We start from the raw sequence: 24,230 nt of genomic DNA, 5'->3' as shown, positions 1-24,230 counted from the left end.
CCTGATTGCACTTTGAGGTGCGAAGGAAGTAACGGAAAAGTCGATGGGAAGTAAGTGCAAAACGATATTCAGGGCAGCACTGGAGCAAGTTTTACATACTCCGGTGATACCAATGCATGCAGTCCTTTACCCCCTCCCCAGTTTAGTGATATTCTTGCCCTTTCGAAGAGCATCCCACCAAACTAGGCATCCATACGTTAAAATTCAAATATGGAATTCTATTAATTTTTTAACTTTATTGACGTGATAACGTCTTATAATTCAATGTAGCCGGCTGCACGTACCAGAAAATGCGTCGTTATCTTGCTCATGCGTCGTTACTTTGCTTAAACTGCAAGCGAGAGCGCGGAACGAACGACAAATAGGCACAATCGGCCCCCGCGTTCGGCAACGTGCGACATCTGGCTCTCTCCTACTTAAGTGAGCATATATATGTATGTATATGCGCATATGTATATAAATTCACATATTTGTATTTGCATATGCCTTCTTCCTGTGTGCATGGTAATGAACCATTTCTCTGTAGAGAATAGGACGATGATAGGAAGAGCAGGAAATGAAAGGGAGTGTTTCGAGTGTAAAGTGTCTTGAAAAAGGCAAATCGATGATGTTTATGTAAAAGTAACTTGGCCAATTCCATTGCGATTCCATTTACTCCTTCTCTATATCCATACAAAATATCTATCACTCAAATGAAATTAAAATTTTCTTTTGAAACATGCAACCATTCCATCAATATTTTCTTATGACGTTGTCACGTTAAACTATCGTCAGTAAACCGACTTTACAGACAATCTCTTTTTTTTAATTTCTATATTTGAAAATATATAAAATAAAATAACATTTTGTTCATTCCTTTCGCTTTTAAATTTGAATCTTCTCCCAAAAGGTTTTTTACTTTTTTCATAATGCCTGAGGACATCGCTCCAATCAGCCAGCCTGAGCGCTGACCGTCTTCAATTCACTCTCTTATTTGCTTAAATAAGTTATGCTACTTTTAAATATTTGGCTTTTTTCGACCATCACATCTACATATTCAGTAATGATCTGTGGTGTACTCGTATTTCTTCTGAGCTTTGTGACTTCCACTGTAAGAATTCATGGCACGACACTCAATTCTATCCGTGCTTCGATTATGCCTTCTTTCCGACTGACTTATTTATACAAAGAAAACTGAAAGGTTGATAAACTGATTAGACTGAAATTTAGTACTTATTGTTATATGGTATAACTTAGTTAAACAAAATAGTATCACCCCCTCTTCAACCTTTTCTTGTTCTGAATTTTTGATCTTACATCGTAATTTTCTGCACTTATGTACTTTCAGAACTTATTTTTGCCACGAAGTATAACGCCATTTCGGGTATTTGTGGTGTAAATTGCTCCCTTCTACTCATAAAAAATCAATGCCTTCTATTACGTATGTGGAGTAATTTCTTAATCGTGAAGAATTTCCTATTTGAACTCAAAGGCAAAGCCCGATGCAATGAAGCAGTAAAAGTAAGTGAGGTGGAAAATTTGTGTGTGTTTGGTATTCTTTATTTAAGAACTGAAGAACTTCTTGTATGCAACAAAGTGGTTTGCTATGTAGTACACCAAACTAATACTCGTACATGCAACTTTCAAAGCGCAAAAGTAAATATGTATGTAATTGGGAGTACAATGAAATCGTCACTTACCACGAAACTTTTCGTATTAGAAAGTGGTTTTTTACCGTCTATTGCTTTTTCCCTTGGCCATCGAATTGATGCTTTCGATAGCTGCTTAATCTCAATCGTTTTACAAATGAATCTCGTATGGTTTTCATTAGCGAGATTATTCATTTGAGTAATTTCGTTGGTACAACTCATTAGAATTAATTATCTACTTACTTTACGTAAGTGTCTAAGAAATCAGATAAGTTTTAATTAACTATTAGATGTACGAAACTCGTCGGGATTACGTGACCACTCAGTGGTGATAGTTAGCTTATCGAATAGTAAATAAATTGCCTGCGATTATGTGAAAACTTGTGAGTTATATAAATATGTGAGCATATATGTATGTATGCATGGAACTTACTTCACCATATCTACATTACAGGTAAAATGAAATGACTGATTCTGATGGTTGAAACAAACCTTAGCCACAGGCGAATGAAAAGCATAGCATTTCGTATCAATAGAAAAAATCTACCGCTAAGGTAATAGCAAAGCGAAAAAAAATATTAAAACACAAAGAGCGAATAGTCTGCCCAGGGGCGATCGCAATTTAAAAAAAAAATTGTCTATCATCATTTTGCGTTTCATGCCCGAGGACTTCCGAGCGGTAGTCACGCACCAACCCATTTGGCTACGGCGGTCGCTGCAAAATTAGTTCCCAGTAAATCGACATATCTTAATTTTACTTTATACTCAATTGGCGAATGAAGAATTTTAAACTCCCATTTCGCCGGTTCGCTGAATCACTTTGAATCATATTTGTATATTTACAGCCCGCGACAAATGATAGCAAATTAATAAAATACTTTGCTCAGTCTCGATCACTTTTAATTTTTTAATGCTCATTAATTTGGTATAAAGACCTAGTTCATTGTCCAACAAAAACTGTATAAATCCAATTTTCAAACTTTATAAAGGGTGTTTTTTTTAGAGGTTAGGTTTTCAAGATGAAATAAAACGTATATAATTTAATTTTATGGCCAAGAATTTAGCTTTATTATAAAGATAAGGGTTTGCCATTATGTTTTAAAAATGATTTCGGGCAAGTGGCCGCCGCGGCTGGCTCGAATAAATTCCAGCCGAGAGGCCCAATTTTCGACCACGTTTTGCAGCAATTGGGGCCGTATGTCAGCAATAACGCGCCGAATATTCTCTTCCAAAACGTCAATCGTCTCGGGCTTATCTGCGTAGACAAGCGCTTCACATAGCCCCACAAGAAATAGTCCAGCGGTGTTATATCGCACGATCTTGGAGGCGACGCCACAGGTCCACGGCGCGAGATAATGCGCTCACCAAAAGTTTCCTTCAATAAATCGATCATTAATCATGGCTCTATAGCGCTCTCCATTGACTGTAACATTATGGCCGGCTTCATTTTTAAAGAAATATGGACCAATGATTCCCTCTACCCATAGAGCACACCAAACAGTGACTTTTTGAGGATGTAACGGCGTCTCAGCAATGGCTTGTGGATTATGTTCACTCCAAATGCGACAATTTTGCTTATTGACATACCCATTCAACCAAAAGTGAGCTTCATCGCTGAACAAGATTTTCTTGTGAAAATCGGGATCGGTGGCCATCTCGTTTTGGGCCCATTCACCGAACATGCGACGCGCTTGCTGGTCGTTCGTCTATTCATTATGAAATGGCAAACCAAACTGAGCATAAATCAAGTGACAGCTGTCAAAAAGACCATCTACGAAAAAAGTAGTGCCAACTTGAAAACCTAACCTCTAAAAAAACACCCGTATAAGTTAAGCAGATATGACTGCTGCATGATGGAAAGAATAATGAGATGGTGCCTATAGTAGTACCGTTACTTTGCTCTCAGCGAATTTGACAATGAGTTACGTCGTTTTAGCACCAGTATGGCCAGATTACCATTTTCGTAATTTGATTTTGCTTTTTTTTGTTATAATATTTAGTCTCGTAGTTTTAGTTCATTCATTCATGACATTTTTCTAGCCTGTTCTAATTAAAAGTAATGTTTATAATTTTGTAAAATATACATTTTTGAAGTAAAACTTCTTAGGCGTCGTTGGACGAGCGAGAATGGAGAGTAAAATTTCAAGGCCATGTAACGTTTTGGGCATTTTCGTTCTACGAGAGAAAAAAAAGATATAACGTAGAGGAAAAGGAGAGAGAGAGCTACACCTTTTATATATCTTAGATACACTTTACGCTATTTTCCCTGAGTTTTTCCTTGTAGTTGCTAATTTCTAGTGAGTAATAACACTGCCTATTTTTTAGCGCTTGTTTGTTGGTGAAAACTTGTAGGAAATATATTTTTGGTGCCTACTTTTTGGCGTTAAATTTCCTTGGTGCCTACTGTTTGGAGCGTTTTTTGGTCCCAATATTTGAGGCTTTTTTTTTGGTGCCTACTTTTTGACGCTTATTTTCGTTTCCCGGCTAGTGATTGTGCGTACTATTAAGTGCTACCCATTCCGGCGTCAGATTCATTATTATTATATATATATATAATATGTATACATATATTAATTGGCGCGTACACCCTTTTTTGGGTGTTTGGCCGAGCTCCGCCTCCTATTTGTGGTGTGCGTCTTGATGTTGTTCCACAAATGGAGGGACCTACAGTTTCAAGCCGGAACGGGAGATATTTTTTATGAGGAGCTTTTTCATGGCAGAAATTCACTCGGAGGTTTGCCACTGTCTGCTGAGGGGCGACGGTTATTAGAAAAATGTTTTTCTTAATTTTGGTGTTTCACCGAGATTCGAACCAACGTTCTCTCTATGAATTCAGAATGGTAATCGCGCACCAACCTATTCGGCTACGGCGGCCGCCAATTGCTTATTGATATTGCCTTGCGGTAATTTGTGCCGTTGCTGTGGTCCTGGCATCGCTGCATTTGTGCGTGTGATAAACGCTCGGATTAGTGCGCGTTGCCACGGTTTGTGTCCGGCGTTTACCTTCACCGGTCGACCCTTCTCCGTTTTTTCTCTCAGTAAATGTGTAGCCAATTAATTGAGATATAATCTTTCTCTCTCATTCTCTCCTCGGGTCTCTCCCTCTTTCTTTGTCTGCCTTGAAAGTTTCATTTCTGTTATGTGTACGACGCTACACGCACTTTTTTGTTTTAAATGGGTTCAATAATTCACTCAGTTTTATTAAGCATTACTTTTTTTAACATCAGGTTGCATTGCCCGCGATTGCAGCAGTCACATCTCTCTCTCGCTACTGTAGTGTTGCCTAGCTTTGGATATAAAAACGCACTAAAATGCCAATTTAAAGAAAATAAAATACCAAATTTTTATTGAATTACTTCAAGAACTCTGTATGCGTGACAAATGAAAGAGAGAAAATTAGGAAATGTATTTGCAATTGAAAAACTGTAATCATAGAGAGTTCATACCAGAAATATTAAAGTATTCCAACATCTTTAATACCTCGTAATAGCACATTTTTTTTAATTCATAATTTTCCTTAATGATGGCTTCCAGCACAAACAGCAGCAGCTTCTGATAAATTTCTTTATTGAGACGTAAAAAGTTGAGGTACTTTGTTTCTGCAATGCAGCAGCAGCAGTAAGCGTAAAAACTTTGCACGCTCCAAATAACAATTTTCACACCAAATTTCTTGCTTTCGTTTTCTGTTTTTTTTTCTGTTCTTTTTTGTTCATATTTTCAGCCTGTGTGCAGAGGAATGTCACGCCTATTATTTCGCTATCAATGAAATATTTGTCGAAATTGTGTATGTTTGTATGTATGTATGAATGTATATTTGCATGAATGTTTATATGTATGCATGTGTGCATGCATAAGCTTGTACGACGTGTGGGAGTGTTTAAAAATTCAATTTGCTATCGGGTTTGCATACAAATATGTTCGTGTATATTTTCTTTAAGCCGCTTGCTGCTCTCTGCAGGGCCGTAACCTTAAGTGAATTTTCTTTCGATTGTTGTCATTTAAAAGTAAAAAAAAGTTGTTTATGGAAATAGTACAAAAAAAAGCTATAAAGTAAAATTTTGCATTTGCCTTTAAGTGGTTTTGACTTTTGCCTACCTTTAAAAGTCATACACTAAAAAGTGCTGCAAATGCAAAACAACAAATGCAATACATGAGAAAGTACAAATTTGCTATATTTTGAGGGAGCGTTTTTGTATATGTGTGTATGTGTGATTGAGTGGGTGCTGTCGTTTTAAGGAAGAGCATTTTTAAGCTTGAGAGCACTAAAGGCCTTTAAAGGAGGCTGCGTATGCTGTTCAAATTTCAAATTTTTTTCTATAAATTAATGCTGATAGAGCATTAATAGCTTAAAGTGAAATGACTGAGAATAACATCTTACCTGGATTTTCTGTGATGAGGTAGTCACAAAATTGAACACATAACAAAATGATTTGATGATAAGAACTTTGATAATAACTGGAATGACATAATCAGTGTTGTCTAATTGACCGAAAACAGCTGTTAGTTAGCAGTCGAGTGATAAACTATCACATTTTAATACTTCTTGGTTTCAGCACTGATCATAGGAGTGCGGAAAATTCAATTTTCAATATTCAAAAATATCAGAAACGTTTTGAAAGATTTCAGATGAACTTACCTTCTGTCAAAAAAATATCGGGAATTATGCATTTAAAAAGTAGGTATATGAGTTTGACATGCAAACTAGTCAACAATCAACAGGCGGCTGAATGGCGCTATCCACATGAGCCGAAACCAAAAAAACCACGTCAAAGTCCGTCAAAAGTGAAAATCATGCTACTCGTTTTCTCGGATTATCAGGGTATTGTGCACGAGGAATCTTGGAGTTCATTCCAAACTGTTCTACGGAAAATAAGGAATATTTTTTGGAAGTTATGCGACGTTTGATAGAGGATGTGCGAACGCAACGGCCCAATTTGTGGAATGAAAACTCATGGATGTTGCACCATGATAACGCACCGTCTCACAATGCCCATATTGTGAACACTTTTTTGACCGCAAACTCGACAAATATCGTCGAATAATCACCGTATTTACCGGATTTAGCCCCCTGTGACTTTTTGCTTTTCCCAAAACTTAATTTGCCACTCCGCGGACACCGCTTTGAGTCGATAGAGGTCATTAAGGAGAATTCGCTGAAGGAGTTGAAGAATTGATGACTGGACGAATCGTCGGCATATGCGTATTGCTTCAAATGGAGCCTATTTTGGAGGCGATAAAATACATTTTCATGATTAAACAATTATATGGCGTTTTATTGAACAATTCCCGGTACTTTTTGACGGAATGTATGTTTTTTTTAATTTTTTTGATTTCAGATCATATGAGCTCTTGCTATCTTGGCAGCAGATTTGTGCCTTTAGGTGAAATGTTTGAGAAAATTGCAATAGTTTTTATTCATAGCATCATTCAAATGGTCTCCACCACCCCTGGTGGTAGAACGAATCGAAAAAATTTAGGTTAGTAACAACACTCTCTCTTATCGAACCACAAAACTTATTGAACAACCTTTTCTTTTTTTGTGGAAGAGGAGCCCCAACTAAGCCCCCCTCATGTCCTACGGTATGTTTTCCCGGAACTTCACCGTTAAGTATATTAGTACACCGGGACACCGTTGTAAGTATGTGTATCATTACTCAATCGTCCGTTATTGTCATTCTGTCCAAGTCCGATTTTTTGCAATACATTGCGTTAAGGAGCTCTTTCAAGTGATCTACGAGCATATTTTGCATATTGAAAGTTATTCATGCGTTTGCACATGCCATTTTCCAGTTTTCTTTGTTTTCGCGCACATATGGGATAAGATTTTACTCACTTATGTTTTCAACAAACGCCCTCTCAAGCATATTTCGCTCATTAGTGGACTGCGGGCATTGAAACAAGATATGCCTCGCCGTTTCTTGTTCTTCGGGATACTGGCGTCAATATGGGCAGTTCTCAAGATGGAACCTATGCAGGTATGCTTTGGAGCAACCGTGTCCAGTAAGCAACTCCGTGATACAAATATCGATTTCTTTGTGTTTTTGCTTAATCCATATCGCAATGTTTGAAATCAGTTCAAAGGTCCACCTACCTTTCTCGGATTGCTTCCACCGTATCTGCAATTCTTCAATTGTTCGCATCCTTTCTTCTTTCTTAGCCGCGCTTGATGGTTTCCGCCCAATGGTGTCATATAACTATCCATTTCAACCGCGAGAAGGTCGCTAGGCACCGTCCCCCGTTATTACATGGATTGCGTCATCTGAGACAATGCGATGGGCACTGGCTACTCTCAAGCGAGCGACTCGTGTGTGTTGGAGGTATGATGTCATTGTGTTTGCCCAGATGGGTGCTGCGTACAGAATCATTGAACTTGTCACGGTTAATAGGAGTTTCCGTATACTTGCGCGGGGCTGCCAATATTACGCATTAGTCTAGAATACGCGTTATTTATTCTCAAGACTAAATGATGCTTAAAAGTCATTTTCGCGTCAATGAGTACTCCCAGGTATTTGTTATATGGCTGCAACGTTATGTCATGGTCAGCTACCGTAATCACTAACTCTTCACGTACCCGTGGTGTGTCAGTAATACGACTTCAGTTTTTTGAGCTGCAAGCTCTAACTTCACATTTCCAAGCCTTTTTTGATTCTTAGAATTGCATAGTTGTTTAACGCTTGCAGCACGCCCAGATGCTTTTCCACTATCATCAATGCAATGTCGTCCTCAAGCTTGAGGATACCGTCATACATAGCATTCCACAGTGTTGGGCCAAGCACCGCGTCTTGTGGAACACCACCAGTCACTTGATACCTATGTCTCTATGCCGTTATCAGTATCATAAAGCAAGAGCCTGTTATCACAGTAATATGTGTCACTCTCTAAACACCCTATACAAGCACTCTCGACTGCGATGGTCAGTATCGGATAACTTCAAAAGCGGTTGCAGTTACTTACTATTCGTATGTATATTTGTTTATAATAGGCTATTGTTAAGCTGATTTTGCAATTTGGGTTTTAATGTATTGAGCGGCTTCTGTTCTGCTTCTGTTCTTGCTGTAATATTTAAATGCCTCTGTTCTAGTTGTAACAATAAACATGCATGCTGTCCTTATTTAGCAGATTATTGCTAAGACATGTACAGCCTTAAATGGAAATTATCATTTTGGAAAATCTGAACAGCAGATTTTGCAAATCTATTCGAACCCAGTAGGAATATTCTTGTGTGTTTGAATATATTTGAAACCTTGAAAATTCCGCGTTTCTTCCCTTTTCCATACAAGAAACAGGTGAATTTTCTCTATATTAGTGTGTCATTCGGAATTCAGAGAGAATATAGGTTCGAATCCCGGTGAAACACCAAAAAATTAAATTTTAAATTTTTTTTCTAATTACGGTCGCCCCTCGGTAGGCAATGCCAAACCTTCGAGTGTATTTCTGCCATGAAAAGGCTCCTCAAAAAAAAACATATCGAAAATATCGACTTAAAACTGCAGGTCCCTCCATTTGTGAAACAACATCAAGACGCACGACACAAATAGGAGGAGGAGCTCGGCCAAACACCCAAAAAGGGTGTATATATTCTTTCTTTCTTTAGTCACTTCAGTTTTTATTGGTATCTCAATGAAAAGTAGTTCTATATTCAGCAGCCTAAGAGTGCTTTTAGAGGCAGCCATTTAACCTAATCTGACCTGACCTAGAAAGAGTCAATTATTGCCCAGCTGCATTAGTTTTTTATTAGTCTGGAACTAGTAATAAATTTGATGGCTCAATAAACCCAAAGGAGTAGCAAATTGAAAAAAATTATATACATCAGAAATCAAACTCTAATCAAGGCTGCGCTGCTGCCAGTCCCGCACAAACGAGAGAAGAAGAAGAGTAAACTTGGAAAAAAGGCAAATAAAGCGGAAAAATGTCACACACAAATAATACACGAATAATAACCAACAACAATTTGACCAGATGATAAATAAAAAGTAAAGCTAAATAGAACTATTTTTTAAAAAGTTATATTTGCCATAATCACATTTTCATTAGAAGAGGCTAGAAAAATGTGAGGCAGAAAGAACTAAAAGTAACGAAAATGGTAAACTAGTCACACTGATCGCAATATTGTTGTACACAGTGGAAACGTGGACGCTAAAGACCGCAAATATGAAGAGGCTGCAAGCATTTGCAATGTGGCTCTTCAGACGAATTTTGAAAATTTTCTGGACCCTTCATGTTTCTAACAATAAAGTATAATTTCGAACACGAAGAGATCAAGAACTTCTAAAAACTATTAAATAGAGAAAAACAGCGTACCTCGGCAATATATAAAAAATACCATCTATTGAAACTTATTTTAGAAGGAAAAATAGAAGGTAATCGTGGCATTCAGAGAAAACAAATGTTTTGGATACGAAATATACGTCATTGGACTGATGTCGCAGGATTTGAAATGCTGCAAGGCAGAGAGATGTATATAAAACCATTCTAAATAATATAAAACAGGTCAAGTTTCGAAATTTGTATAATATTTATTTATTCAAAAAAATGGAACCTGAACGATCGCTATTAATTCGAAATCGAATAGGCATAATAAAGAAGAAGAAGTTTGACACACATTGAGTTATTTAATTTTTATTAGTTTTGAGGCTTAGAAATGGAATACCCAGGAGGCAAGAATCAACATTTTCTTTGCTTTTCATAGAGGTCAAAAATCTGTCGAAGCAGCGCGGAAGATTTGCGACGTGTATGGAGAAGGTGTCACAGGTGAGTTTAAAGCACGGAAATGGTTTATAAAGTTCAAAAATGGTGACTTTGACGTCGATGACAAGTCCCGCTGCGGAAGGCGTTCTGAATTCGACGAAGAACGTCTCAAATAACTTTTGAAGGAGAACCGTCGCCAAACAGGTAGTGAATTGGCAGAAAAAATTAGCTGTGATCATAAAACGATTCTCAATCACCTTCATTCAATGGGATTTACCGAAAACTTGTGAGCACGGGTGCCTCATGAGCTCAACGAAAAAAATAAAGAAAGTCGCTGTCAAGCTGCCTCTCAGCATTATGCCCATCACAGAGGAACACGTGGTCATAAACAGCGCTTTTTGTACCGATAACCGAATTGTCACGGAAGATGAGAAATGGTGCCTATACATCAAAGCAAAGAAAGAAGTGGGTGGCTCCAGGAGATACACCAAGGCGAGAGTCAAACCGGATCTTCATTCAAAGAAGATCATGATATGTGTTTGCTGGGATTGTGAGGGCATGGTGCACTGGGGATCCTCGAAAAGAATGCCTCGGTTAAAAAGGAGCTCTACATTGCCCAGCTACACCACTTGAATGAGGCTATTCGACTGATCGACATGGTCGAACCATACTTCTTCACGACAACGCCGTGCCCGATGTTGCACAAGTCGTCAAAACCGCACTTCAAGAACTCGAATGGGAGCTCCTTTAGCATCCGCTGCATTCTCCGGACCTTTCACCGAACGATTACCATCTTCTCCGCCCCCTGTCAAACCATATGAAAGGCGTTACTTTCGATAACAAGGAGTTCCCTAAAAACGGGCTCAACAACTTCTTTGACACTTGACCAAGCGATTTTTGGCGAAACGGCATCAACAAATTGGTCGAGGGGTGGGAAGGAGGGGTTGTAAACAGCAACGGCGAATATATAATTGACTAACTTATTGATATATTTATTGATAATTTTTTGTTTAAATAAAAGTCCTTGGTAAAGATGCCAATCCAATACAAAAGACAAAAAAAAAGTACTAAGTAGCAACAAAATCTAAAATTCAAAAACCGAAATGTTCTCGAAAAGATGGAGCGCACCAATTCGAAGCTGTAACTTTGAAGCATCAGACGCCGTAGCTATTCTTACTTAGTTTTTGTCTCATAAGTTCGATTGTCAGTTTAAATATTCCCTGTAAAGGTTTAAGTGCTTAGTAGGTTGAAATTATTTTCCATTAATGACATTTCTACTCTCTTCTTATTGGAGGCATTTTCGTCTTCAGTAGGACAATATGCGCAGCCTCAAGCATCAAGAAAATACTCGCCTGCTTTGTTAGAGAGCATTTAAGCTTAGCACCACAATTTTAATGAGCTTGGATTGTATTGTTGCTGTGTACTACATGCATTTGCATGTAAGGATCTACATAATAAAATATGCTGTGTCGGTATGTATGCATTTGAGAGAGTTATATTGCATTAAGTCAGCATACTGCCATACGCACGTATATACACGCTCGTACTTTGTTGTCTGCTATTGAAAGTGCACATAAAGAAATTCTAGATAGCATTCAGAAGTGCATCAATTAGATGCCTATGCAACAAATGCAAATTACCACTACTGAGCAGCATTTCATTACTGCCTGCCTTTCTCACTGAATTAGAATTCGAGAAATTTCCATTATTATCGAGCTCACCAATTTGCGAAATGCGCAATGCAACCGATATTTTAATTAAATATACCGAATGTAGTATTCTATTGAATTTATGTACATACATACATATGTGCATGTGTGCGCTCATATGTATAAGTACAATGGGCATTAGGATGGTTCCAAAAATTTGTTTTTCTTTGTTCTAAATTTGTTCTATGGCCAAAAAATGAGACATCAAAGAAAATGATGTACATATGTTTAAATTCCCATGTGAAAAGCAAGTTTAGTGTTATTCAGTTATTAACTTAAAATTTAAGTTTAGAATAAATTCTCTCTAAATTTGGTGTAACATGTTTCCAGATCGATATTGTTTAATATGCCCTTCACATGCCCTTGTAATTTCCCTTCACAAATGTCCAAAAAATGATATGGTATGTTGTTTTGAATACAAAAAAAAAAATTATATTTAAAGCTATTTGTGAAGGGTACCTGAAATCCTCCAAAATGTAAAAAATGCTTTTGTTTTGCTTCAATTTTGGTCTAAACATTTTTAATAACAAAATATTAGTTTTAGACTATTGATGCCGTGTAAATCGTTGGCAGGGAAAAGTTGGGGAGGCACACGAAAATTACTGCGATGGTTTACACGGCTACAATCAGACCTTTGATTTCTTACGGGGCAGTATTATTATTATTTCCTAGAACGTCGGCTGGGGATGCAAAGTGCCAAATCCCAGAAATATTTTCTGTGGAAGTCTAGCTGTAGGCTACCGGACGGGCCACAGGTTGCAGATGGTAAAGAATCTCCAGATATAGAGGCGGTCTAAGAATAAGTTAGAAATAACAAATAAGCAGTCTCGGTCAAGCAGCGGCAGCTCTATCCGACTGTGGCGGAGGTGCGAAGGGGGCTCTCTTCTTCTTTTTGATTGGTGCGATAACCGCTTTAGCAATGGCTGAGTTTAACAAAGTGCGCCAGTCGTTTCTTTCTCGTGTTAACCGGCACCAGTTGGACACACCAAGTGAAGTCAAGTCCTTATATTTTCAACGCAGAGGAGACCTTGCTCTTCCTCTGCTACCACCAGCTGGTACCGCATCGAATACTTTCAAAGCCGGAGCATTTGTATCGATTCGGACGACTTGGCCCAGCCAACAAAGCCGCTGGATCTTTATTAGCTGCGCTATGTCTATGTCACCGTAAAGCTCGTACAGCTCATTATTCTACCACCGTCATCAACGTGCAAAGCTTCAAAAATCTTCCGCAGAATTTTTCTCTCAAATATTCCAAGGGACGCCTCCTCGGTTATTGCCATCGTCTAGAGAGTCTTATAGAGAGTTAGTAATTAAAAAAATTAAAAAATGCTAGGTCGTAAACAGCATCGACACGGCAAGAATTTGTCGCTTTTAAATATGCATCAAACCCGAAAACCTTCCGCTCTGTCTGTTCTTCTGTTCCATAGTGGGCGGTCGTAAACAGAGTCTGACTTATAACAAGTGGCTGACTTGGAAATGCTGCTCCTTCCAATTAATTCTATCGCTTTTGAAATATAATTGTTACTGAAACCGAAACAAATAGAAAAAAATGTAACCGATCTTACATAGTGGTAGTCTAGAAGAAATGCACGTGGAAGCAGTAAGGTTACAAAAACAAGGTTACACAAACCTACGTGTATATTCACAACAAGGACCATGTGGACTTGCCCCACGGCATATACGGCGATTCTTGTGGAACTCACACCTCTTCACATTCAAATCCAATCACAAGCGAGGAGGGCTATCCTAAAATCAACCAAAGCTACGCTAGCTCAGGCTATCCTAAGAACAAACAAAGCTACACTAGCTCGGGCCTTCATCCAAATCGCAGAAAGTTTGATATTCATGCTGAATTAAATCCAGAGATCTAAATACCACGGGGCATAATGCTAAAATCAATGAGATAAAAAAGAAGATAGTAACATAGAACACGGATGGATCCCTCATTGGCGAGGGTGCAGAGGGGACAAGAAAGCGCTAGCTAAGAATGCAAATATATTTTAAGTGGACGTCTACGCGATAGATAGATGCTAACTCTACTAACTTTCAAAATTTTCAAGTATTACATCAAAACTGGTGCGGAGATATTTTGATAAGCTGAATGTCTTAGGCCAGAACAATCAGTTACGTTTTTTATGACTTTCAGACTACATAGGAAATATTGGTAACGAAATAACAAAAAAATTGGCACCAAAGGAAGGGCCTTCCCATTTACAGGCCCAAAGCCATTTTGGGATCTAGGAAAGTGTAAATTTCCTCGTTTTTTCATGCAGTAGAGGAAGACAAAGAAAATCATACTTTGACCATCTACCAGCTTTATGGTAGTTAATATCAGTTATAAATAGCTTGAACCTAAACCGGTTGAAAGATTATTATTATTATTATTATTTGCCAGCATGCCGCTTGGAGGCGTAAAGTACCGAAGCAAGTAAATTCCATTGGGGTTGATTCCTGACTTCAAGGTTTATTCGTGGTCATATCAGCGAGTCATCAGCTGTCGTAAATTCATCGTGCAGGGTTCGTCCTCAACATGCTTTGGGTCGACCTCTACGGCGTGAACTTTGTGGATTTCAATCTAAGAGCATTCTGCTGATGTCAGTCGCAAATTTTAGTAGAGCATAACCAATCAATCTGCATTTTTGCTCGCTAATCTCAATTCCAACTGGCTTTTGCCTACCTCGGGTGAAGAACTCATCATTGGATATCCAGTCATTGAGCCACCATATAGGCAGAGTCATCGGCAACGATTTATGAAGATCTGGACCTTGTTGTTGCAACGACTACAGATGATTTCAAGATTGTATGGAGTTAAATAAGAATAGCGTGAGAATCATCACAGCAATTGCAATAGGGCATTATAGATTGAATTATCGTCATACTTGATCAACTTTAGAAGATAAGTTCACACATGAAACCCCTGCCCACCGCGACACCACAGGGTAGACGATGTCTTAGAAATTCTGCCAGTGCGCAAGCGCGTGAATTGCTCGCTTCAGCGTATTCCCATGCCATATAAATGCAAGCTTACCGGCGAATGCTACAACAACAACGTCAGCGCAATCTGAATCAACAATGCCAGCGCGAACTTCTACATAAACAACGTCAGCGTGAACTGAACGAACAACAGCAACACTGTCACCGAATTTGAGACAACCTTAGGGTCAAATGAGTTGGTGAAAATATTTTAAGTTTGAGCTGTAATTAGCTCATAAAATAAACGCTTAAGGGGTTATATGCCCTGAGTTGGACTAAAAAATCGAAAATCTTTTATGACATATTCTAAGAGTACATCACCTTAAAAATATAAATTAAAAAAATCATAAAGATCGGAACACTAGAACGAAAGTTACAGACCGTGGAAGCGCGCGACCTTATCCATAAATGAAGTGCACGCAAAACTTTAGACGCGATTATCTTGAAGTCGTGTTTTTTGAAAATTACCGTCGCGGTGATCATTATTTATCAAAAACTATTTGACCGATTTGCATAAACTTTTTCTTTAATTATTCGAAGTTACAATCTCATGAATCTGAAAGGTTCACTTTTTATAAATATTTGCATAGTTCGCTGGAATTAATTTTTTTTTGTTTTTCAACACCTCAAAAATCGTTTTTTTTGGTGAAAAACGCTTTTCATATCGAGACAATTTTTTTTTCGGTAAATAAACCGTTCAGATTCACTAAAAAGCATTTTTCTACATTAAACATTTAATTTTTTAGATTTCAGTTGAGCTGCTCATACGCTACCGTGATCACCGCAAGCCTCTTCTAAAAAATGGCGTTTCGGGGGAGGGGCGATATCAACAATAAATAATAACCCTTTTTAAAATAAAAACACCAAAATGTATTCTTCGAGAGTGACCCTTCAGTATGATATATCCCTCATTTGAATAAAAGTTCTTAAACATATTTAAAAAAAATTATGACAATCGCCCATTTTTTCGGGCTCGCAAGGTGTATAACCCCTTAAAATAAAAAATATTCGTTTCAATGAGCACACAGTGCTTAAAAACCAATAACTTATACTCCAAAGGGATATGAATCGGTCAAACATACGCCTTCGTCGTGCCCAGCACTGATGGACAAGGGGAACAACATCTGCATAAATATTCGTTTAGGAAAAAGAAATGCATTATTTTTGGGTAAAACTTTTGCGTAAATGGTTGAAAACTGCTTTAACTGCTAATATTTTGCTCCTGGGCGATGCTACAACTACTAACATGTTGGTCAACTTCGATTATTTCTGTGGTTTTTTCGACATTTTCGACATTTTATTTAACATCAAAAACACCTGAATGGAATTGACGAAACCAAAACTGCACGTAGTTAGCTGTTACAATGTCGGCACCATAAGCTATTTAATTGGCCTGGCTTGCATTTTTGCTTCTATCAAAGAAAAACTATAATGTGACGAATTTTCTGTTTGTTAACACCCTGTAACTCACAACTCAATAGAAGAAACAAAAAAACAGCAAAGGGGCTTTTTAGTGTGAAATTTCACCTTGACAACGTGCATAAACCTCAAATTGTTTGATGGATACTTTACGAGATATCGATCGCTACAGCCATCTACCCAGAAAATAATGGATTTCTTTTCCCCAAACTATTATATTTTACAAGAGGAGGAAGTAAAACTCAATCAAATAAGACTAATACTAAAATTTATTGGGGAAGTTGGGCTCAGAGAAATACTCCGAAACTATTTAAAAGAAGAACGCACAACAGTTCTTTCAAATCGCAGTCCTAAATCCTTTCTTAATAATAGAAAATTGCTTAAAGAATTTATTGCTGACATTTAATAGTTGTTTTTAGAAAGTTATAGTTTTTTTCGGAGTCTCTATAAAAATCTGTTTAAATAATTGTGTTTTTTTTGGCCCATCCTAATGCGCATATGTATATATGTCATTTAAAGTATGTTGCATGTAACTCGAATCCATTTATTATGTGTTACCTGAAGAATGCGTTGAAGGGATGCATCGTACAGGGGTGCAGTAGATGAAACACAGAAATAATTGCAAATAACTAAGAGAGTACAGCAGTTTTATAGCGTAATTCCGCGTAAACTACTTTTGTAAAGTTGAACTCGTGTGATGTACTGAACAATTTTCATATTGGCCTGATTACCGTGAAAGATTTCCAAGGTTGCTCCGCTTTATTGCGACGATGAAATGAACTGGCCTTAAATGGTTCTAAATACTTTCCTGACTAGTCCTCATTTCTTTGGCAATAGACCAAGTGCTCACACGCCGGTCCGATTCAATTTTATCTAAATTTGATTTTGTCCAAATTTTTATCTAAATTTTCGACGATTTGCCTGGAGAGAGTGCTTTAGCTTCGACATTCATATGCCAGAGCGAAGTCACTGGCGCCACCAATATTGCACTGTATCAGCCACATACTCGTTTACCCAAAACTTACTTGTTTTTTTTTTCCTGATCAAGGGCTGCCGCTTCAGTAAACTAGCACAATTTAGTGCGCTGAATCTCATAGCTCACCTTTCATCTTTGGAACAGCTCCATGCAGTAAGGCTGCTCCTAATACTTCTCCTTAGGGCTGGCGTTGCGCCTAATCCTAAACCGAAATTTTATTTCTGCTGCTCCACCCAAATTCGACTTCAGTTAGATATAATCTGTGCAATGGGTGGTGCCATCCTAAGACCTGTTCAGGCCTCAAGCCTCATAGGGGATGGTTAACTCGGTTCGTGGCCATATGTTGCTTCATGGGCCCCCTATTTCGTGTAATGCACTGGTGCCACCCCCTAGTACTACAAGCGGAACTTCTATGGCTCCTCGGCGCTCACAAAAGTAACACCACTCCCCCTATCCTTCAGTTTAATGAAAACTAGAGAAGATCATAATTTCGCTTTCAAAGCAGAAAATGACATAATTTTTTTAATAGTTGTTTTTTTATGCAACGGGACAAACGATCAATATTTACCTTTCACCATTTCTGATGTGCGCTCATTTCATTTATCACCACATTCTCACTTTATGTTAGATAACTTTTACTTTAAAATATAATTCTCAAATGATTAAAAAATGAAAAAAAAAAAAAAATTATTGGCTCACAGTGGGTACGAAAGTTCTGGGTGGCACTAAACTGCTGTAATACCTATATAATAAATTTATATTTGTGGCGTGCGGGTTGATGCTTTTCCATAAATTGAGGGAGCTACAATTTTAAGCCGACTCCGAACGGTAAATGGTTTTTTGTGAGAAGTTGGACTCTATCACTTGGTGTTTCTTAGGCGGAGATTCAAACCTGCGCACTTGTGAATAGCAGTCAAACACCAAATGTTTGCATTAAAAGCTGAAAAGCGCACAGGTAGGAAAATGCTAAGGAGAGCCCCACGATTTTATACTTTGTCAATACGGCTTGAGAAAAAGAACACCTGTTTTGCTATTGAGAAATCTGCAAGTGTTTGGGCATTTCGCAACATTAATTAGAACATTCATCAGTTACGTCGCAATCAAACAATAAGGCCTGGCTGATATTTGATTTGATTTTCTAGTAGAGTTCGCTAGAAAAATGCAGCTTCCCATCCTCGCGATCTAAAATTTAAAAGTAAACGGTTTTCCAATAACAGGTGTTACAGGTGAATAGATTGCGCTATCGAGAGATGATTAACGATTTTTTATGACCGGAATTTGATGGTATTGATCTGGACAAGGTTTATTTTCAACAAGATGGAGCTACGTGCCACACAAGCAACGAAACCATTGATCTTTTACGAGAAAAGTTTCCGGACTGTGTTATCTCTCGAAGAGGTAATCACAATTGGCCACCGAGATCTTGAGATTTAACACCTTATGACTTTTTTCTTTGGGGCCACGTGAAAGAGAAGGTCTACGCCAACAGCTCAGGGTCGATTCAACGCCTCAAAGATGGAATTCATGAGGCTATCGAGGACATAGCGCAGCCGCTTGGAAATTCGGTTATGGAAAATTTCATAAAAAATATTGTCCTGTAAGCGTGGTCATGGTGGTCATTTGCCTGATGTTATTTTCCACTATTAAGAGCATTCATTTCTCTTTATAATGAAATAAACATCCGATCAATTATATTAAAAAATAGCAGTTTTCTTTGAATATCAAAATAAAAAATCCTCTTATTAAAAACTCCTTTATTAAAGATATTTTTCTCCCAGTAAACACAACATCATTTTGTCAGCCATTTGACTAATAAAAACGTGAAGTTCATGTGCCAATCGTTATTTTTAAAACACATTTTATCTCGGATGGAAGTGACAAAGTCTGTTGTGGAGTTGCCAATATCAATGAATTTGTTAGATGTTGTTTATTTCACACACAAAGCGTGGGAGCAAGTACGCCCACAGACAATAAAAAGTATATTAGTTTTATTAAAATTGGGTTTGCAGAAACCGATATGCCCAATAACGATAGAAGTTGGACCGCAGAAGATGAGATTCTTGTATCAACACAGTTCAGTTCAATTCTCCAATGTTTTTAATAGAGTTCAAAGCGTAAACCAAGTTGACGTGGAAGATTATCGTAATTTGGATAATGAAATTGTTGAAAATGTATATCAAAATGTAAATTCTAGAATGTACTTGTACAAATGTTTTTATCAAATCTTACAACCATTGATGTACTTGTCAAATCTGGAAATACAATTTTTTAGTTATTCGTTGAATATCGATCCCCGTGTTTCATTTATAAAATAAATCTTCATTACTGATGAAGATATAGAAAATATATATCCTGAGTTAATGTCTCCCAAGAACCGCTGCCTATTTCGTCTGAAGGGGAAATAGAAAATGGGTCTGTCGACAGGTTAACTTCTTTTAAAGAAGCTTACTTGGTTAAAAAAACTGAAAGCTTTTTTTTTAAATCACAGCTACCTTAAGGTTGTTGAACTGCTTCCTGATCTTCAAGATATTGAAAGTGAAGAAAAAAAATCGCCAGACTAAAATTTCTGACTTTTTAAAATAATTATGAATATCTTATATATAATATTTTGTTTTCTAATTCTTGAAAAAAATTAATTTTTATGAAAATCCTGCCTTTTTTAATATGTATGCATGTATTTATGCTCTTGTTTTCGAAATAAAACTGTTTAGATATACGTCTAATACAAATTTTTATTAACTCTTTTTCTATTTTGCCAGCAAACACTTAAATTCGAAAATTTTCATATTTCTTCATATTTTAAAAATTTTTAGGATCTTCCTTTTTTCCTTCAATCCAAAGCCATTATTTGGCGCTATCTGAAAACTATGTGACAGAAAAAAATGAAGTTTTGAGCTAAGTGACCGATTTTATATAGATTTTGAATTCAGGATGGCTCTTGAGTTTTTTTTTTGCTGTAAATTATTTTAATCAGTATTTTTGAAAAACTTTGAGTTCACCAAACATTTCACTAAATATATGAAGTGGGTATGTTAATTACAAGTCTTCTTTTGGCTTTTTTGAGTGCTTAACTTATAATAAATTTGTTATATTAATCTAAGACCCAATTTTACCAAAAAATTTATCAGTAAAATTTCATTTATTGATTTGGTTTCACACATCCGATTTAGTAAATTGAAAATAAAATTAATTTCCGTTTTGTCTCGTTTGCAGAACAAAATTATTTGCATTCGTCCATTATGTCGACCCCAACAACTTGCGAGAAGACCGAGAACACATAGATGCCCCGCTAAAAGGTCAAAGGGATGGAAAGGATAAAAAATGTATAGACCAAAATAATAAACAAAAAATAGATAGCAGACAATATGCGAAAAAGGTTTTACTGGACATACATACAAACACGCACACACAATTAGTAAGAATTATGAGCCAAACAACCAGACGAGCATATTGAGCAAAAAGAAGCAGCGCGTGAAAAGTTATCCAAATAGCCAACAAAATGAATAAAAAATTTACTGCAATGCATACAACGACCCAGCTTCAGTTGCTGATTCCACTTTTACTCGCTCTATCAATGTCACTGTTCATACAACCCACACTGACAGTCTGTCCTAATAACGAATTGACAGCTAAAAGTAGCAGCAACAACAAAAACGCCACTACAGTGGCGGCATGCGGCAATTTTACGCTTAATGACGGCGTTGACTTTTTGGGTAGCCATTCAAGTTTTACTGGCTACCCGTTTATGGATGAGAGCAGTAGCAATTTTACCCAGCTACAAGAAAATTTGTTGGAGTTTGAATTCGATCCTTTGGAGAGTGTTGTCACTACGGTGGTGCCTGTCTTTTTCGGCATAATTGGGCTGGCTGGTTTGATTGGTAATGGGCTGGTGATACTTGGTAAGTGTTGAAGTTGTACTTGAACTGTATTTTCCGTATCATATTTTGTGATTACTGAGTTTGTGAAGAGTTAAGAGAGTTGATGGTTCAGTTGACTGCTTTGTATAAGTTTGGAGATAGTAAAGCGTGTTATGAAATTTTTTTTTTCATTTCCTTGACAAAAAAAAATTTATATAATGTTACAATTTAGTGTCGTTCGCAGTCGGAGCATGGGGCGAAGGTGTTATGAAAATACTAAGATTAATAAAATTAAGTAAGATTAATAACAGCATACAATCTATGCACTGGGGCTCAGCAAAGATGCACTTCAACTTTAAAAGTGATACCACTGAGGCACTGTACATGGGCTGAAAAGTCCCGGGCCTAACACATAGATGACACTAGTTTTATTGCATTCACCTCTTTTCAAGTTGTATTTTGGTTTTTTTTTTGTTTTTTTTTTTCTTGTGTTTGACATTAACTAACTACTGTACTACACTTGGATTCCGTTTTAATTTTCTTTAACTCCACCTGACCTCCGAAGAAATCTGGTACCAAGGAGCCAAAGTGGTCGCTTCTTAACACATCAGTGCCAAAGACCTCAAACCTTTACTTCTCCGTGAAGGAGCCATCAGATTTCCAAAGTGACCCCAGCATTGCGGTTGGATCGTCTTTCAGGATCCTAACCAATTTCGCCGTGTCGCTCAGAGATTCAATACCGCCGCAGAATTCCCTAAAAGAAGCCCTTTTCGACTCACGAATTAGCTTCTTGTAGTTCCTCTGAACATGGCGGTATCGCTCCCAGCCTTCAGCAAGATTAATCTTGAGAGCCCGGTTTAGAAGTTTTCTCGACTCACGCCTCAATGTTTTGAGCTCTCGGTTCTACCACGGAACGGGAGTTCGATCAAAGAGAGGTCGAATTGGACAGGCTGACTCAAAACATTCAACTAAGGCAGCGCTGAGTTTCTCAACTGCCACCGCAATCCCTTGTTCTTTCCGATGTCTTGGTGGCGTCACGTCAAAGCCACGCAACGCTCCCCTAAACTTCTGCCAGTCTGTTTTTCTGAGGTTTCTGGAGGGCAATGACATTTGTGCCTCCTCGCCAGACTAAAACTCAATATACCCATGGTCCAAGCACGAATTTTCGGCAAGGACTCTGCAGTTCCTGATTGACCACCTAAATTTTGAATTTGATAAGGTGAGATCAATCACCTCCTGCCTTCTAGCAGTAACAAGCGTGGGCTGTCTGCCCTTGTTGTTCATGTTTAGGCAAGGGGGAGCGATAAATTCTTTTTCACTTATTTCTAACCTTAAAAGGACAGCTGTTGAAAATTCATGATATTCTTCATTAGTTTGAGAGTTATTGTGTGAGTGACGCTACTTTTGTTATTTTCGAAAGAATGGATCGAAAAGAATTTGGTATTTTAATTTTATACTGCTTCTTGATTCTTGATGCGAAGCAATGACTTGAAAAGTGGGGACTCCGCTTTATCAGAGGCAACAATAAAACGTTGGTCTGCTGGTAACCTCAAACTGGTAACTTCAAACTGGTGTTGCTCGTAAAGACGCCGATGATGCACAACGCAGTTGACATCCAAATGAGGCGATACACCAGAAAGCATTAAAAAAATCCACCAAATCGTTTTAAATGATCGAAAAGTGAAGTTGCGTGAGTTAACTGACATCGTAAAGATATCAAAAGAACGGCTTAATATTGCATGAGCATTTGACTATAAGAAAGCTGTGTTCCAAGTGGGTGCTGCGTTTGCTCACGATTCAATAAAAAAAATGACAAAACTACATAAATTGAATTTCGGACTACTCCCACATTCACCGTATTCACCTGATTTGGCTCTCAGCGATTACTGGCTGTTCGCAGACATTGCCGGTAAGAAATTTCGTTTAAATGAAGAGCTTGGCTGAAACTGAGGCATGTTTTGAGGCAACAGATAAATCGCTCTACAAAAGTGGCATTGAAATGTTTCAGCGGCGCTGGAATGATTGAGTGTTCTTGATGGCAACTACGTTGATGCATAAAGCTAATCTTGACCAAAAAAAAGACGCGTTTTCTTTGTCCCGTAATTTTTCAGCCCATGCATTACACAATAGTTAAAGTGGTATAAATGAACTCAGTACTTAAGAACAGAATTATCAACACAACTATATGCGGTTGTAGGCACTAGATCTGTAAGTGAATGAACTACCAGGGCCACCCGCTTGTAAGGCGTGCTATCCCGTTTCTTTGCAGCCAAGTCGTATATGAAGTGCTGAAAATTTAATGCAAATAGAAGAAGGGTTCGCACCTACACTGACAACTTGACTATGCGATAGCCAGGCAAATACCTGCCATCAATTGTAAAGGTACTGGACGGCATTTTTGATTGGAAAAGCAGCATAGATTGAGAGTTAACCTATTCCAAACTGTGCTGATTTTATTCACGGGAAAAATAAAGATTTTCTAACCTTCTCCAATCACTGGAGAATGTGATAACTTTAAATATTTCTTTTTAAGGGAAATATTTAGGTATATTTTATTTTATGTATTTTTCGTAATTAATAGAAACCAAGCCTCTCCTTGCTATGGAACAACACACCATCAATGAAAAGCTTAGGAGTAAAGAGAAGAGAGAGAACTAGGGAGATACGCCAGGCGAAACCCTTACTGGGGGTACAACCAAAAGAAGTTTAAACAATTAAGAACTCTCCAACGATTAAAACGAGCATTCTCGCAGGCCATTGCAGACTGTCTAGTCATTTGAACCTAATCGGGATGTAGTTCATTCACTTTTGTCGTTTCTCTGACTAATCCCAGGGGACTATAATTCACCTTTTCATTGAGTGTAGCGCTATAGCGCGGTGAAGGCAGATCCATCCCGGCTATTTGCAGTTAGAAAAAAGACACATACGCTCAGCTCAACCCAGCCCTATCATAAGTTTAATAAGGGAACTAGGCTTGGAT

General features: G+C 37.8%; 1 protein-coding gene across 1 annotated transcript in view; it reads left to right on the top strand.

Moving 5' to 3' along the window:
- Positions 1-24,230, top strand: part of LOC129238993 (allatostatin-A receptor-like) — a 123,417-nt gene that overhangs the window by 76,867 nt on the left and 22,320 nt on the right. The window contains exon 2 of the mRNA XM_054874249.1: positions 20,607-21,292. Coding sequence (XP_054730224.1) covers positions 20,893-21,292 — 400 coding nt within the window. The 5' untranslated portion in view covers positions 20,607-20,892. The remainder of the gene's footprint in view (positions 1-20,606; positions 21,293-24,230) is intronic.

Source organism: Anastrepha obliqua, chromosome 2, assembly GCF_027943255.1.
Source record: "Anastrepha obliqua isolate idAnaObli1 chromosome 2, idAnaObli1_1.0, whole genome shotgun sequence".
In the NCBI taxonomy this organism is placed as follows: domain Eukaryota; kingdom Metazoa; phylum Arthropoda; class Insecta; order Diptera; family Tephritidae; genus Anastrepha; species Anastrepha obliqua.
The sequence above is the reverse complement of the archived record's forward strand: the minus strand, read 5'-3'. Positions and strand labels throughout refer to the sequence as shown.